Source organism: Alexandromys fortis, unplaced genomic scaffold (assembly GCF_014885135.2).
Source record: "Alexandromys fortis isolate MF-2015 unplaced genomic scaffold, M_Fortis_MF-2015_v1.1 scaffold_99, whole genome shotgun sequence".
NCBI lineage: Eukaryota > Metazoa > Chordata > Mammalia > Rodentia > Cricetidae > Alexandromys > Alexandromys fortis.
This window is the reverse complement of record NW_026067982.1, coordinates 5,455,120-5,472,507: the sequence shown is the minus strand read 5'-3', so window position 1 is coordinate 5,472,507 and position 17,388 is coordinate 5,455,120. Positions and strand designations below refer to the sequence as shown.

The 17,388-nt window shown below is 41.7% G+C and overlaps 1 protein-coding gene across 1 annotated transcript; it reads right to left on the bottom strand.

The window, feature by feature from the left end:
• Window positions 1–5,081: 5,081 nt before the first annotated feature.
• Window positions 5,082–6,017, bottom strand: LOC126511424 (olfactory receptor 2Y1-like). The gene has a single exon (XM_050158575.1). The coding sequence runs from the start codon at window positions 6,015–6,017 to the stop codon at window positions 5,082–5,084; it is 936 nt and encodes a 311-aa protein (XP_050014532.1).
• Between the last annotated feature and the right edge of the window lie 11,371 nt (window positions 6,018–17,388).

Sequence of the window (17,388 nt, the reverse complement as noted above, 5' to 3'; positions counted from 1 at the left end):
GACCAATCCCTCCAGTTCTATTTTTGACATTTTTGAGGATCCTGTGAAGCCCTGCTGGCCTCAAACAGGCCGTGTGTCAGAGAATGACCTTGAACTTTTTTAATAAGTATTTATGTGTATGAATGTTTTGCCTGTATATATGGATGTTCACCATGTGTGTGTCTTGTGCCCTCAGAGGTTAGAAGGGGCTATCAAGATTCCCTTGGAACTGGGATTAGAGCTAATTGTGAGCCACCAGGTGGGTGTCAGAAACCAAAACCAGGTCCTCTGCAACAGCACCAAGTGCTCTTAACCACTGAGCCATCCCTCCAGTCCCTCAAAAGTAATAGCTAATTTCCGTGTGTCTGCATGGTCTCCAAAACCTTTCTTATCACCAATTTCTAGTATATTGCACTATCACAAAAATACTTGATATAATTTTATTTAAAATGTGTTGGAACTTGTTTCATGGCTGTCCTATGATCTAGTCTGGAGAATGGTCCACGCACCTTTGGCAAGTAAATATTGTCTACAGTTGTATGACATTTTCTGTGGATACTCATTAGGCCTAGTTGTGCTAGGGTAAACTCAACTTTTTAATGTCTTTATTGATTTTATACTAGATGACTTGTCACTTGTTGAAAATAGGGTGTCACAGTCTTCTAGTATAGTATTACATAAAGAGCCCATCTCTCCATTTAGATCTATTGATGCTTCCTTTTGTATATGTTTGCTCTGATGTTAAATACACATATAATCCAGTCAGTGGTGGCACACACCTTTAATCCCAGCATTTGGTGGGCAGAGGCAGGTAGATCTTTGTGAGTTCAAGGCCATTCTGGTCTACAGAGTGAGTTCCAGGACAGCCAGGGCTACACAGAGAAACCTTCTCTCAAAAAACCAAAAACCAAGCAAAAATTAAACAAACAAACAAACAAACAAAAAAAACCAACCAACCAACCAACCACCATGTGTATTTATAATTTTCATTTCCTTTTGCTGAATCAATCCCCTTTATCACTGTCTCTTCTCCTCTCTTCCTCCTCCTAATTTTCTTGTTCTACACTATAGTCTGATCTCAAGACGATGCTTCAGTTTCCTGAATGCTGAGATTACAGGCCAGCAGCTATACCTGGCCTCTTGTGTCTTTCTACAGTCTATTTTTTTTAGTCTATGTTTATTGTAGGAGATGAGTTTATTCCAAGGAGAACACACAACACCAAGTCATTCATTCTGTGTCTTTTAACTGGAAAATTGAACTCAATTATAGTCAAGGTGTCTGCAGATGAGGAAGATCTTACTTCAGGCATTAATAACTCATTTCTCTGTTGTGCTTCTTTCTTCCACTCTTAGGTCTTTATTTTTCTTGTAGTTAAGTGATTTACTGTTAGTGTTTTGTTATTATTACCTGAGTATCATGTTTGGTTTGTCTATTTCAGATTCTTACTTTGTGGTAACCACAGGATTTGCAGAAATGTTCTCAATACATTATTTGAAACAATAGCATCAAAACATGAACATAAAGAAAAAATCCTTTAAAAAAACCCAGCAAATATAAAAGCTCTGTCCATGCATCTCATTCCCCCCACATTTTGAATTTTGATATACCAACTTACCTTTCTCTTTTGCCCATGTTTTCACATTCTGATGTAATTATTTTCAGTCTTTTTGTTTTTAGTTTCCATATGATGACTTGATTGACCTCCACAGCATATTCATAATATTATAACATTCTGAATTTGTATAATTACTCTTGCCAGTGGACTTTTAACATCCCAATATTGTCCTCTTGGTTGTTAATGCCTCCCTCCTTTAAAGCCAAGAACTTTTAGCATCTCATAAAGGGACGTCCTGTGGAACTATATTTAGCTGGCCATTCTGTGTCTGAAAGTGTCTTTATCCATCCTGATTTCTAGAGTGCCAGGAGAGCACCTAAGCTCATGTCTCTGTTGATGTCACTATATGTCCCATATAGGCACAGGTTTCTGCCTACCGCTAGGATAGGCCTATAGCTTCATCTACAGTGGCCTGGTTTTAGCTGATCTGCCTTATGCTGGCAGAAGGGTGGTGGCAATTGTTCTTTGTCTGGCAAGGCTGACGCTAAGCTAGGGCTGCCAACTGGTGATGTGGGATTCCCCTCTGCATGCTGTTAATACCATTGATTAATGCTTTGGACCTATAGCAGGGCAGAACTTAGCTGGCAGAGAGGGAGTAAGACTAAACTGAATGTTGGGAGGAAGAAGGTGGAGTCAGAGAGAAGCCATGTAGCCCCACAAGAGACAGATGCTGGGAACTTTACCCGGTAAGCCACAGCCACGTGGAGATACACAGATTAATAGAAATGGGTTAAATTAAGATGTAAGTGTTAGCCAATAAGAAGCTAGAGCTAATGGGCCAAGCAGTGTTTTAAATAATATAGTTTCTATATGATTATTTTGGGGCTGAGCAGCTGGGAATCAACAAGCGGCCTTCCTGCAACATAAGTCTTATAAGAATAGGGCCTTTTGTAGTCAAGGGTAGAGGTGTCTCCAGGTGCTTTCAAGGCTGGAAATGATGCAAACTAGTACTTGACCTTGTATGACAGGTGTGTGCTATCTGCTTGATACTGGGTTGGGTCTGGAGGCCATCTGATTAGCCAAAGGGACCTTCAGGTTCTTCTTGGCATTGATTCACCATGATGGCCCAGTACTGAGGTCTGAAGGAAAGCATGGTTTTCACACCCTGCTGCCCAGCAGCAGAGTCTTGCTAATGCCTCTGTTGTCTAAGATTGGGTGGAGTATGGCAATAGTCCTTGATCCACTGGGCTAATGTAGTTCTGGGGCTTTTTTTGGAGAGGCAGGACTAGGCAGGGGTCACAGGACTCTATGCAACACCGAGCATCACCTGGTGGCTCTGTGCTTGGTTTCTAGGCTAAAGCCTGGATGGACGTAATTCCTTCTCACCTCTTTAAGTGGAAATCCTCTCTACCTGGGCTGCTCACAGCTAGGAGAAAAGCTCTGCGGACATATCTGCTGCTCTTGCCTTTTTGACGCTTTCCTTATTTCAAATTAACTTTTTTTTCCCAAAATATATTTTGATCATGTTACCCCTCAGCTTGTCCCAGATACTCCCCATGTCTCGACTCACCCAGCTTCAGCTTCACAATGCTCTTTCCTCTTGGTTTCTGTTTTTCTGCTTCTCTCTCTCTCTCTCTCTCTCTCTCTCTCTCTCTCTCTCTCTCTCTCTCACACACACACACACACACACACACACACACACACACACAACACCCACCCTACTAAACCCAGGCACTGTGCTCCTTCATCTGGCTTCTGTAACTCTTATGAAGGTCTTAGCAATCACTTGTTCTATGAATAATTTTTCAAATGTGAGCCAATGAAGACGGAAAGATCCTAATTACCCTCTTGCTCTTATTCCAGTATCCACACCTGTGCAATAAATCACTGCTAAATACATGGGTGAAATGACTCTGGGAATCTCTAGGTAGCCACCCTTTCTTTTTTAATCCTTTAGCTGAGAATTGATTGGACTTCATATGATTGTCACTAGTATATTCTCTCTCTCTCTGTCTCTGTCTCTGTCTCTGTCTCTCTCTCTGTCTCTCTCTGTCTCTCTCTGTCTCTCTCTCTGTCTCTCTGTCTCTCTGTCTCTCTGTCTCTCTGTCTCTCTCTCTCTCCTTTCCTCTTTCCTTGTTTCTTCTCTCCTTCCCACCATGCCACTATTTCGCCACATTTTTTCCTATATCATCTTTCCAGGTATATTGTTTTTATGTTTGGTTCTTCTCTGTTTTCTTCCTTTTCACATGGAAAGCACTTTTTATGTATAATTTCCACTTTTACGCTTATTTTAAATTTACATATGATGATGTGAACAACTATAGGGTATAGCATAATAATTGGAACATGCATGCCATATGTAAAAACCTAATCAGAGCAATTTGTGTTTTTATGGACTCAAAATTTTTGTTTTTTTTTCTATGTGTTGAGAGTTTTCTATAATTTTAAAATATATAATGAATTGTTTGAAATGTAGTCATATTTCTGGGACATAGAAGATGAGAATGTGTTTACCCATACGAGGACATTTTACCGATTAGTCAACTAGTTCCTCTCTCATCTTACCTTTACCCTGACAGGCCTCCAGTCACGTCTATGACGTAAGCTTTGTAAGTGTCACTGTGTGACTAAGAAGCCCTGGTATCTGACTGTCTCTGTCTTGCTTGTTTCACTTACTGTAATTTTGTCCAGTTCTAACCATGTTGCTGAACATATCAGGACCTCATTCTTTTTACGATCAATTGACATTTTATTGCATATATACACCACATTTCCTCTGTGCGCTCAACCACTGATGGACATCCGATTGCACCCTATTTTCGCTGTGATGAATAGTGCTGTAGATACAGGAGCTGAAGAGAAAGCACCCTCTGCTTCACACCCTGCAGCCCAACAGCAGCGCAGTTGTTGGTGAGATGCTGTTGCCTCCCTCCCTTCTTTCCACATTGCCCCAATGCTTCTGTCTTTTTTTCTAGGTAATTAGAATCAGATCACATCTGAATCTTGATATACTTCATAGAGGACCTCTGTTCATATTTTCCTTAATTGATACATATTCTGTAGAAGAGTAGCCACCATAAAAGTCAGCAGAAACTGCCATCGATGAGAGCAGACATGGCCAGGGTCACTTTTTTATGACGATATGAGCACTCTTGTTCAGTGTCTCAGCATATAGCCATGTGCACGGCATGACATTATGAATGTGAATTTGGGGAAGTGTTGCTATTCTGATTTGAGCTTCTCTCACTAGCAGCTGTGCCTAGACACCATGTCCATTCACTCCAGAAGGATCGCTGCACCTTATTCTAAAACTCAATCCTTTGGAAAGTTAAAATACGAATCAACACGTTGCACGATGCCTCTAAACACAACACAAGAGTGGTTTTCATGAGGTCACCACTTCCAACTTCCAGACAAGAAAAGAGATGAAACCACGAAGCTTGGCAAAGGTATTTTCTAGTGATTAAAGGCTCTTGGTCCAAGCATAGAATGTGTTTCAGAATATGAATGTTATTACACACATTTTATTACTCCTCATCCCCCCTTCTACCTGGAGTCTGTGCCTCTCCCCAGTACCCTCCATAGAGCCCCCTTCACATCCTTGTTCCTCAGGGTATAAATCAGGGGGTTGAGCATGGGGGTGATGATGGTATAAAAAAGGGCAAGAAATTTTCCCTCCTTCTCAGAGTACCTGTGCACAGGTTGGAGGTAGGTGGAGATGGCTGAGCCATAAAACAGGGTGACCACAATGAGGTGAGACGCACACGTCCCAAAAGCCTTTCTGCGACCAGCCATTGACTTGATGTTCAGCACTGCCCTGGCAATGTGGGCATAGGAGCCCAGAATTAGCACTAAAGGACAGACTAAGATAATGACCCGGGCCACAAACAGATTGGCCTCTGTCCCTCCTGTGTCCTCACAGGCCAACTTGAGGAGAACAGGCAGCTCGCAGAAGAAGTGGTTCAGCTGGTGTCCACAGAGAGGCATGGCCATCACAAGGCTTGTCTGGATCAGAGAGTTCACGAGTCCTCCCACCCAGGAGAATATAACCAACGCCCTGCAGAGAAGGGGATGCATAATGGTTGTGTAGTGGAGTGGGCGACACACGGCGGCATAGCGGTCGATAGCCATTGTCACCAAAAGCACACACTCAGTTCCTCCCAGTGAGAGCATTATGTATAGCTGGGCCACACACCTTGCAAAGCTGATGGTCCTGTCGAGTCCAGAGAGGTTGACCAGCAGCTGGGGCACAGTGCTGGCAGTGTAGCAGAGGTCCAGGAAGGAGAGGTGGCAGAGGAAGTAGTACATGGGTGTGTGTAGGCGACTGTCCAGTCGTGAGAGAATGATGATCACGGTGTTGCCGAAGAGAGTCAGAGAGTAGAGAACAGAGATGAAGGCAAAAAAGACGGGTTCTAGGTGAGGCCAGTCTGAGAAGCCCAGCAAGAGGAAGCCCTCTTCTGAACTGGTGTTCAGGCTTTCCATGGGCTCCCACCTGCACAAATACATCACAAGTTTTCCTATAGAGAGCATGAATTAATTATTCCTAAATGCATCAAGATCACATATCTTGAGTTGCCACTCTGTATAGTTCTGTTGAGTTTTCTCTTTCCCCCCTGCCCCATCCATGTAAGTCTCTTGTTCTCTTTCAAATCTATATCCTTTTTTTTCTTTGATGTTACTCCTTTCTCCGTGTGTGTGTGTGTGTGTGTGTGTGTGTGTACATTCAACTCTTCTTTAGCATATAGATCACAGATTGATAGTGGTATGGTCTCCGACTGCACCTAATTCTTGTTGCTTGTTTGTTCTATGACTTTTGCGAAGACACTCAGTCCTCTGGTCAGTCCGCTGGATACGATTCTTCCTTTTCTGAAAGTAGAGACAAGGTATTGCCATTCTTGTGGCATTGACATTAGGATCCAAAAGCAGTCATGTGGAAGCTGTATTAAAAGTCCCAAGTGTGTGAGTTCCGTGCTGTTCTGGATCCTTCCTTTTCTAGTCTCTGAGACAGACTGCTTCAGCCGATTGAGATGAAGACCTTACCTGTCTGAGTTTGTGGCTCTGACCTCTTGGGTTCTTACTTTCTGTCTCTTGCTTGATAAATTTGGTCAGTGACTGGATTCTTGGAGCCTTGAGCTGTTTCTGTCTGTCACAAAGAGCTAAGCGCCGTAGGAAAGCTTCTTGGGAAGGAATATGATCACAAGTCTATTCCTTTTTATGACTCTCAATCTCTTCTTGCTCTTGCAACTAATTTATTTTTTATATTTTTGTCACAAGAGTTCTTTTGAATCTTTGTTCCCATCTATGATCTGCCCTCCTTGGAAATAGTAAGCACAGTGTGAAAATGAATATTAATGTCTTCTTTTATGTCATAAGAGGTGATAAATTAATATGTCTTTTCATGACACATGGACCTTAAATACATTTTCTTGTATGAAACATCGAATATTCTACAATCTGAGAATTATTTTAACTTTGCAGAAAAATGTTTCTGCATGTGAGTGTTTTTCCTGCACATCAGACTGTGCACCATGCGCATACCTGGTGCCCGCAAAGGGCAGGAGAAGGTGTCAGATCCCCTGGAACTGGAGATGTCCTTGGCTGTGAACTGCCATGTGGGTGCTGGGAACTGCAAGAGTGATAAAATCACTGAACCATCTTTCCTGCCCAGTAATTTTTTTTATAAGAAGCCTGAAAATGAACTATGAGTACATTTGAATAAGCTAAGGAAACATGGCAAGCATTAAAATACTGCTTCTCTTTGGAGATTCTTCAACTAAAAACTAGACAAAATTACAAGATTTTAGGTTTTTGGCGTAGGAATCTTTGACTTCTTTGATTAAAGTTGTTCTTAAGTATTCTGTGTATTTTATTGCTTTCACCAATTGAATACTTTTCTCGTGGTTGTCTTTGGAAGCATAATTTATTTTTTTGTGGTGTTTGTATCTCACAACTGAGATAGAGTCTCTTATTATTTCTGTGAGTTTTAGAAATTGCTTTGAGCTTCTAGCACGCTCTATTTGGAGGGCCATGCCATTTGCAAACAGTTATTTTTTACTTCATCCTGTTTAAATTTGTCATCTTTTATTTCTCTGTCTTGGGGAAACTGGATCTACTCATGCAGAGAGATCAAAATAGACCTCTCTCCCACCTCGTATACAAATAGCAACTGAAAGTGGGTTATAGATTTTTTAATGACACCCCAAAGTTCACAGTGAGTAGAAGAAACTGTGGGCTGCATCCGGAAGCTGATTTTGGGGAAGATTGTTTTTTTTGGCTTCCAAACACACTTGCAATGGAGACAATGGAAGCCCAGTGTCGCCTGCAAGCTCGGGGTGGTTACAATGTCTCCATGTAGATTCTGCTATGACAGCAAGTGTCCTGCTAAGAGGATACTGAACATGGAAAAGACTGTGTTTGTATGGGGTGGAGGCTACGTGGGAAGCCTCTGATACTGTCACTATGAGTTAAGCTGCTCACAATCACATATATTAAACAATTCTAAGAATAGTAACTATTTGGGAAAAAAAAGAAATAAATACTTTCAATGAAAAGTGAAGTTTTAGATAATTTGTTTCTAGGAAACTTGCCTTGAAAGAAATGGTAGAGATGTTCTTTGAGAGGAGTGATGTGATATAAGGGGCCAAGTTGAACCTAAATAAGAAAGGAAGACCATTATAAAAGGAGTCAGCATAGGCAAATGTTCTTAGTCTTGCTTGATCTAGCAAAAAATAATCATAACAATAATGTATCTTATGAGCATGATGAATTACAATGATACAAGATGAAAAGTCTGATAGTGTAATATACCTTATATATATTTTATTTTTATTAATTATTATATATTTTAGCATTTCTTTTTTTCTCATGGTTATTTACGTTTGTGTCTGTGTCTCTGTGCACACAGATGTCCACAAAAGCCAGAAGAGAGTGCTGGATCCCATGAAACCTGATTATAGGTGACTGTGAGCTGGGAATTGAACTCTAGTCCTTTCGAAGAGCAGCAACCACTCTTTATTTTTATATTTTTATTTTTTACATTATTTTTAAATTTATTCTTCTCTCATACAATATATCCCAACTGAGGTTTCCTCTCTCTCTACTCCTCCCAGTCCCCCCATCCCTGTCACCTCCCTTATCCCTTAGATCCACTCCTCCTCCCTCTATTTTTCGTCAGAAAAAAGTAGGCTTCTCAGGGATAGCAACTGAACACAGCACAACAAGATGCAGTAAGACTAGATACAAACCCTCATATCAAGGCTGGATGAAGCATCTCAGTAGAAGAAAGAGGGTCCCAAGGCTTAACTGTTGAGCTTTTTTCTCCAACCCCATAGTGTAAGATACATATATGTCCTCTTAGAAGAATATAGTTATGTAAAGGTAGAGAACCAATCATAAATGCACATGACAACTCTAGAGTAATATCTCCCCCCCCTTTTTGTTGAGACAGGGTTTCTCTGAGTAACAACCCTAGCTGTTCTGGAACTTGCTTTGTAGATCAGGCTGGCCTAAAATTCACTGAGATCTTCCTGCCTCTGCCTCCTGAGTTCTGGGATTAAAGGTGTGCACTACCACCACCCAAACAGAGTAATATCTTAAATAATTTTTAAAAAGTTTCAAGAGCAAAAAACTGATTTACTAAAAAATAAAAACCAAGATCTATAAAGTGATTTTTGATAAAACACAGAGCTACACTAGTGTGGAAATTTGTGTTTTAATGTTTTCTTTAGTTTCATTTTCTCTTCCTTTTTTCTTAAGACAAGGTCTTGTTTTATATCTAGCCTTCAACTCCAAGTTCCTCCTGCCTTAGCCTCCCAAGTTCTGGGCTTGTGGGCTCATATTATCATGTCAAATAAAACTGAAATTTATTGAGATTGAGATTATAGGAAAGTAAGTGCATAGCAAAGAAAAAGTTACAACTTTTCTTGAGAGAGCTTTGTTTTATGTTTACCATGGATATTTTTTGCTGAACTAATTTTTGCCTCGCGTTGTCAAGTTTACTAAGAGAAGATCATCAATGAAACTGTAAATGCAAAATTATTTCAAAGAGATATTCCTGACACTCTTATGAAAACACGATAAAGTATGGATTATAAACACAAAGCATATGTATATTCAGGTTAACCAATGTGTCTAAGCTGTTTTGATTTGGATAGTCTCCATGGACAACTGAAAGATCTTGTAAGTTCATAGATAGATCTTTACAAATGAATTCTATCATTGTTTTTACTACCACGTTTTGAAAGTTTACTTCTGTGAGTTTTTGTTTACTTAGCTATAAAACCAAAAAATAATTAATTGGAGTGGTTTTTGATTGACATTAAAGGTTTTCACCATACCCCTGTTAATAGCACAACACTGTAGTCCCAGTAATTTGAAGGCCGAGGCAGACAAATCCTTAGGGAGGCATGAAACCTTGAAGTAGGTTAGGTCTTGTTTAGTGGGACAAATCACTGCCCTTCCTCCCTAGGATCTAGTCTTTTACTCAGGAATATGGTGTGCAAAGCCACAGTTCCAAACTGTACAACCTCAAGACCAAGGTGTTGTCTTTCTTTGTCCCATCATAGACTCTTTTTTTCTGCCTACCCAGGCCTTTGACCCTTGTGTGCCTGCTTGTAAGTCCCTTGCTTGGTGGATGAGTGCTGGTGTCTAAGCCCCAGTGCTCTACTGACAATTGGCTCATCTACAGAATCACAACACCCACAACTATCATAAATGATACATTAAACATTACTCAAGATGGAGGTCCATGACTCCTGTGTTTAGCACAGGTCTTCCACTCTTGCAGTGCACCTGTGTCTGTCACTCAGAGGTCATTTGCTCCAGCTGTGGTTCCTTGCTAACCCCCCCCCCCCCGCCCTCAATTGTATTTTCCTCCACTCTTCCTTGCGGCAATAGCTAAGGTCTCACTCATTCCCATATTTGGAACTCATGGAGGGTCCCCATGAGATACATTTTTCATTAGTTTGTGTGTGTGTGTGTGAGTGTGTGTGTGTGTGTGTGTGTGTGTGTGAGAGAGAGAGAGAGAGAGAGAGAGAGAGAGAGAGAGAGACAGACAGACAGAGACACACATACACAGTATCAAGGCAGCCTTGTGGAGGTTAGAGGGTACCTTGGGTGTCAGTTCTACCTTGTTTGAGACAGGGTCTCTTGTTCATGGCTGTATGTGCCAGACTTGCTGGCCTGTGAGTTTCCTAGGATTTTCTTCAATCCTCTTCCTTTCTCACTGCGGCAGCAGTAATCACAGGATTACAGATGTGTGGATGTGTGCAGTTTCATATCTATCCTTTATATGGGTCGGAGGATCTGAATGCAGTTCTTTTGTAAAAACAAAACATGTGCCCACTGAGCCATCTCGTCAACCCCAACAATTCCACTCTGGAAGAGCAGTTATAGTTCATTTCTCACATGAACACTAGGTCTCTGGTATGTAGTACACATAATTATTAGACTTATACTTGTATTCGAGTTGCGTTTTGACCATGGTCACACTAGCTCAGGGTTTGGCCAGCAACAAGCCTTTCTAGTCCAGTGCATGTTGGTGAGAGGCAGGGAGGCCCCATTAGATGGCATACAGATAAATACAGATCTCCTTCCTACTGGCTGCCCTCTCAATACTGAGGAAGATAAGTACACTATGGGACTTCACTGAGTCCCATGCTTCTTTACTGATAGTAGCTACTTGGAAGTGTCCATCTCCTTTCTTCATGATGAAATCTTTCATAAAGGCCTGGAATTAAGTTGGGTTGGCATACTGGATTCTCAAAGGCTCACATTCTCTCTCCAGTTACCAGATGTTCACACATTTAGAAAGCTAAGAGAAGCACGGGACTCCATAGTCTTCACTGGCTACACACACAGATTCAGAGGGCGATAGAATTGATCAGACATCCTTAAACATCCTAATGAACCTTTAGACTGGAAAGCACATTACACAGAAATATGCTGGTTTGAATCTGTGTTCAGAGACCTGCCTTAGGTTAAAGACAAGGACCCTGTTTACTCCCCTAAAGCTTTGGGTTAAAGGTAAGGACCTTGCTTTAGTGCCCTCAGCCAGGGCGTCAGGTTTACAGGAAGGATGCTTGTGACTGGCCAACAAGAAAACCTGGAAAAGAAATGAAGGTTCTAGAAGTAGACTTCCCAGAGAGGGCCATGCTCCTGACACTCAGATCTGTACACTCACTGGGAGGTGACCATCTGTAAGTGGACAGCTGCATGGGATGAAGGCTGTCCTAGCTGTCACTCTGCCCCAGCTTTACTCTCCCAACAGTTAATATGTTAAAAATGAATGCCTCCCGCTGAGTTCCTTGGTGCACAGCATTTTGAGATTTCCATATTTGGTTTAATTGTAAAAACCAGCTTTTACCTGTTCATCTATGTGTATGTGTGCCTCTATGCCTATGAATGACCCTTATAAATAATAAGCTTTTGCTCAGTAAGCATGCTTAGATTTATTTCTGACAGTGTGTAGATCTATATCCTTTCATTGAGGGCATTCGTCGGATCATCTAATGTCAGGTTCATATTCAAGTCGCACAATTAGTTTTCTCAACAGAAGAGGAGGGTCTTTGTTTGACCAGGTATTGTTAAATTTGAACCTAGTTTCAGTTGCTTCCATATGGCTCTGCTATGAGGGCTGGGGCATTAATGATGCTATTAAGACCAGTTAGGTACCAAAACCAAAGCATCTTCCTATCCATTCTCTGGACCACTTGCTCTTGTACAGACTCAGATATACTCTGATCTGGATCCAGTGTCTTTCATACTGGAGACCACATCACATTACACTCTTCCTTCAGTTTTTAAGGCATTCTAAAAGACCCTTCTATCAAATATCCTATAAGAGCACACTCCAAAATTTCAGTACACATCCCCCAAATCAGAGATGGACCAGAGTCTGTGTAGCTGACATTCAGAGTGAATTCATAAATGTCTTACTTTCTCTGTGACTCTGCACAAACAACATGGTCCCCATCTGTGATGCGTTCCCTCTGAGTATACCCCCTCATGACAAATTCTTAGCTCATTACGACAGCTCTGACCACACCTCTGTTCTTTTCCTACCAACTCTGATTCCAACTATTTACTACAATGAAGAACCTTGATTTCAAGTACACCTTTGCTGTGTATCTTACAAAATATTTCCATTATTTTAGCAGTTGAAGAGAAGAAGAAGCAAGTGAGATTTTTTTTGACGTGTCACATGAGGAGTAGGTACAGGGTATATACGTGATAGAAGATAAAACAAAATTTATTTGAGTAAATTATTTTTGCATGAATTTATCATTTCTTTGCCCTAAAACTGGAGCCCCAACACAGTGGAGACCACTGCTGATTTTTCAGTACAATATTTGTTTTTAATACATTTTTTAAAAAAAAATCATGAACCTAATCATCTCAAGCTTTCAGCACTTACCTGGAGTCCAGGGTCAGAAAACTCCCACTTTTGCCTTCTTCAAATATAGTGGGTTTGAAGGACGAGTGAGACCCACTGGAGACTTGAGAAAACTTGTGATGTCTGAAGGGTACTTGGCTCCTTGGTCCTCATTTCACCTGTGGTGGGAAAGACTCAGGTCAGAGCTCAAGTCCTTGAGAAGTCAACATAGCACTTACAGCAGAGAATGCTGAGGGGCCTAACCCGGGAGGTAGCAGCTTCCTCCTCGATAACCTGCATGCTCACTCCAACCAGCCGAGGTCAGGGCAGAGCTGGCACACTCAGGTCTCCTGCTGATCCCAACTGAGGTTGTACACATCGGTTATGCCCTGAGGACACTGAGAAGCGTTCTCATTTCCTGTCACTGTAGGCTTGAACCCAGGTCTGGTCAAGGCTAGGTGAGTACTCAACCACCGAGTTGTATCCCCAGAACCACAGATGCATTATTTAAAAGCAGCGGAGAGTGAGTTGCTTACAAAGGGCAGGCAGCCTTGGAGACCGAAGGCCCCACTGTGGCAATTATAATGAACTTAGCTGGCTCTCCAAGACCCGCCTTGCAGCTTTCGCTACTCTCTGTTTGCCTAGTTCTGCCAAACCTAAGTGACCTATTGTGTATTCTCAGGACAACTCCTTACTTGCTCATGTGATTCTGCATCCCTAGATTCCTTCTGCTTCTCCACTTTGACTCCAGTCCTATCAGCCTCTTGCCAGTAGACTAAATTCCACGTCTCACTTGAAGCCAGCCCTGTTCACCATGCCACAGCTGTCTTCCTTCTCTTGAGCAGTCACACAATGCTTAGGTGTTTCCACACAGCTGCTCCGTTGATCCAGCTGCAACTTGATTCCCTTATGTAGAGTATGATGCTTTCATTTTTTCTGTTATAATATGTAATGGGTCCGTGCTTATTATTTTATGCTCCATTTTTATTTTCAACGTATTTAAAAATTCACATATTCATTAAAAATGCATGGGCAAAGAGACCAGCTTCTTCTTACAGTATGGGGGAGTTAATGTGCAAGACCCCCGTATTCACTTGAGGAATTTGTAATATGTGTTAAGGAAGAGAAATCTTTGCTAATGCATTAATAGCTTTGTGACCTTACATGACTGAGCCCCAGTTTCCCCATCAGTAAGGGGTTATCATGATCTCTCTCTATACCATTGTTTGTGGTTTAATGGCTCATAGTGTATAAGGTGCCTGGTGTATGGTAGATGTTCACTGAGTGGCTCTTCATAATGCTAAAATTTATCCAATACAGAGACATTGTCTTGTACTAATAAAGTCTTCAAAACACACTCTGCTTAAAATAATTTCAATCAGTGTGGGAATCGCAAGTTTCTTCCTTTGCGCAAGAAGCATAACACCATCAAGAGAAACATTACTAACACTGAAACACTATCATCTTCATATGCAATTAATGCAAATGGTACAAATTATCATATACAAATGGAAGAATGTGATTTGGACCTGATCAATGAATGGACAATAATAGCTACAGCTACATGTTGCTGTACCAGTTATTCTTCCAGGAGCCCTGCACCTATCAACCCAGGCAATATTCTTAATAACCTTATTAGTTCCTATTATCATGCCCACTTCATAGAAGTCAGAGCTGGGGCACAGATTACCTAGTGTCGGTTACACAGCTACCCAGTGTCACCCTTCCCTCTAAACCTTTGCGTGCTGGCTAGATTTATGTCAACTTGACACAAGCCAGAGTCATCTGAGATGAGGAACCTCAGTTGAGAAAATGCCTCCTTATGATTGGGCTCTAGGCAGGCCTGTAGAGCATTTTCTTAATCAGTAATTGATGGAGGAGGCCCCAGCCCACTGTGGGTGGGACCTCCCTGGGCTGATGATTCTGGGTTTTATAAGAAAGCAGTCTGAGCAAGCCATGATGAACAAAAAAGCAACAATCCTCCCTAGTCTCTGCATCAGCTCCTGTCTCCTGGTCCTAACCTAATTTGAGTTCTTGTCTTTGCTTCCTTCAGTGGAATGTGTCTCAGGATATGGAAGCCCCAAACCACTAAACATGTTTAGGACCTACATTTTAATGTTTCAGGATGCTCACAAATCTGTCTCTTTATTGTTTTAGAACATTTTGTCACCTCATTTCATGCCTGTTTGCAGTCACTGTCCTGACTCTCTCTTCCAGGCAACCATTGATGTAATTGTGTCTCTGGCACCCCACAGTGGGTGTGGCCTTTTGCATCCAACTTACTGTCTCTCTGCACAGTTCTGGGGAATTGCCATGGTAACCTATTTCAACACTCCGTTCTTTCACGTGGCTGACAAGGTTCTCTTTCATGGATAGACCTTATCTCCTGTATTCACTCACTGATTGATGGACATTTGGCTTGTCCCTGCAGTTTGGTAGCTATGAATAATGATGCCTTGACACTATGGTAACTTTGGCATCTGAATATTGATTTCTGTAATTTCAAGGAAAATCAGTAAAGATGTTTAGAACATTCCTGAAAACCTCAGGAAAGACAGGCATTTTGTAAAAAGGATATTAGTCCTCTATAGAGTCTAAAAAGTACAAAAGCAAAGAAATCTGCTCTTCAGATCCTCACACTGATCCACCATAGGTGTCTGTGCAATCCACCATTGCGTTTCTTTTCTGGAAATTTTGATGAGTAAAAATGGGTAGAATCTATAAGAGCCAGGCTTTTTATTAGGCCACAGACAAGGGAGATTTATATTTCTCTTGAGTCTTTTGGGATTTTACAAGCTCCTGCCTCCAATCCGGAAGGATTTCCTGCAATAAAGGGGGCTGGTTGGGGGAAACAGCTGTGTGTGTATCCTAGGGGGCAGCTGCAGCTGATTTTATCTGAAGCAATTTTGGATCAGTGTTGCCAGGTATCTGAGCTCCTTTAAAAGATAAAACAATAATTTTCATGTTGATTAAAAAAATCGCCAGCACAAGATTGGCACATGACTAAGCCAGTCAACAGTCCAGCACAGAGGGAGGCCTCAGGAGCTCCCACCCTGAGCTGGGAGGTTATTGACAATTGAGAGCTGGGGAAAGGAGAGTCAGTTTTCTTTAGTTTGCTTTTCTTCTCAATGATTTCTGCTTGATTTTCTATTTTATTGACGTTTTAGGTCTCAAATCCAGGGCTCTGCTCACAGTCGGCAAATCCTTTGTCACTGAACTCATCCCCAGTCCTTCTGTTTGACTTTTGAATTTGTTTCAGGCTCTTCAAGTTTTATTTTATTTTATTGTTGTTGTTTTTAGGGTCCTGCATTATTTCTGCATTGCCTGCATTTGTTGATCCATTCCTTTAAACACCTGTTTCAACATCTCCATCCAAGCATTTGCTGGATCCTTACCTCATTTTGTCAGGTGAAGTCGCGTTTTCACACCAGCTCTTTGTGTGTATTGCTGGGCAGCACCATTTATGAATGGAAATGCTAGGTGTTTATTCCAGCCTTTGTAATCTGGCTTTACGTTTGCCCTTGCAGGCTTTTTTTTCTTTTTTGCATTTTCTCTGGGTCTCTAGTTACTTTTGCATTTTCAGCACTAGATGGCAGGCTAAGGCCAGGTTAGCCACATGCACACGCCTGTTGTGTGCCACTGTATCAGAAGTGGATACAAGCCTAGAGAGATCTGCAAACTTTAGCTGCTGTGTTGTTCATCAAGTGTGAGGAGTCCCAAGAAGGTTATTTTCATACTACAGTCCTCTCTGGATTATAGGAATCATCTCATTTATAGTCAGTTGTCTGTACTGAGAAGCAAGTCATTCCCCTGGCGCTAGGGGGACTAACCCATAGATAAGGCTCGGCTATATGCAACACCTATGGCCACAAACACCACAAAGGCTGCACTAAATCTGGCCCACTGAGACCACTAACCGGTCTAGGTAAGACCACTGTACGTACTGGCTCGAGCTGTACACTGCTGAGGTAGACCCACGGCCCAAGTTCACTGTAACCAGCTGCAGGTGACAATGGCCAGAACGGAAATGTGGTAGTAGACAGGTCTCCCCTTGGCTTGATTGTAGCACTGTTTGCATGGACCCTAACCTGGGTGTGGAAGTCATTAGGATCACCCCGGCGCTAGGCTTCACCACCCAGCCTCGAGTCTCAAGGCAAAGTCTCGTGACTACGCTGCTAGGCTACTCTAGAAGATGAAACCTCAAACTCTGTTGAGTTGGGATAACATGATGAAAGCAGTGTCTTGGCCATATAGACTGATTCTAAGTGGGGCATACCACTCAGGAAGGTGCTCGAATTTCCTTATTATCGTTTCCATAGTAATATAAAATAAACAAGCAATGTCATTAGCAAAAAAGTGAGAAATTCCAATTAAAATGATGTATTATAGGCTGACACTTATGAATAATGTTTTCTGATAGTAAGCATCAAATCCTTTGCACTGGCCTAAAGTTAGATATTATACTTGTTCTTGTTTCCTCTT

Coding starts and splice junctions, on each gene's coding strand:
- LOC126511424 (XM_050158575.1), bottom strand. CDS start 6,017: ATGGAAAGCCTGAACACCAGTTCAGAAGAGGGCTTCCTCTTGCTGGGC.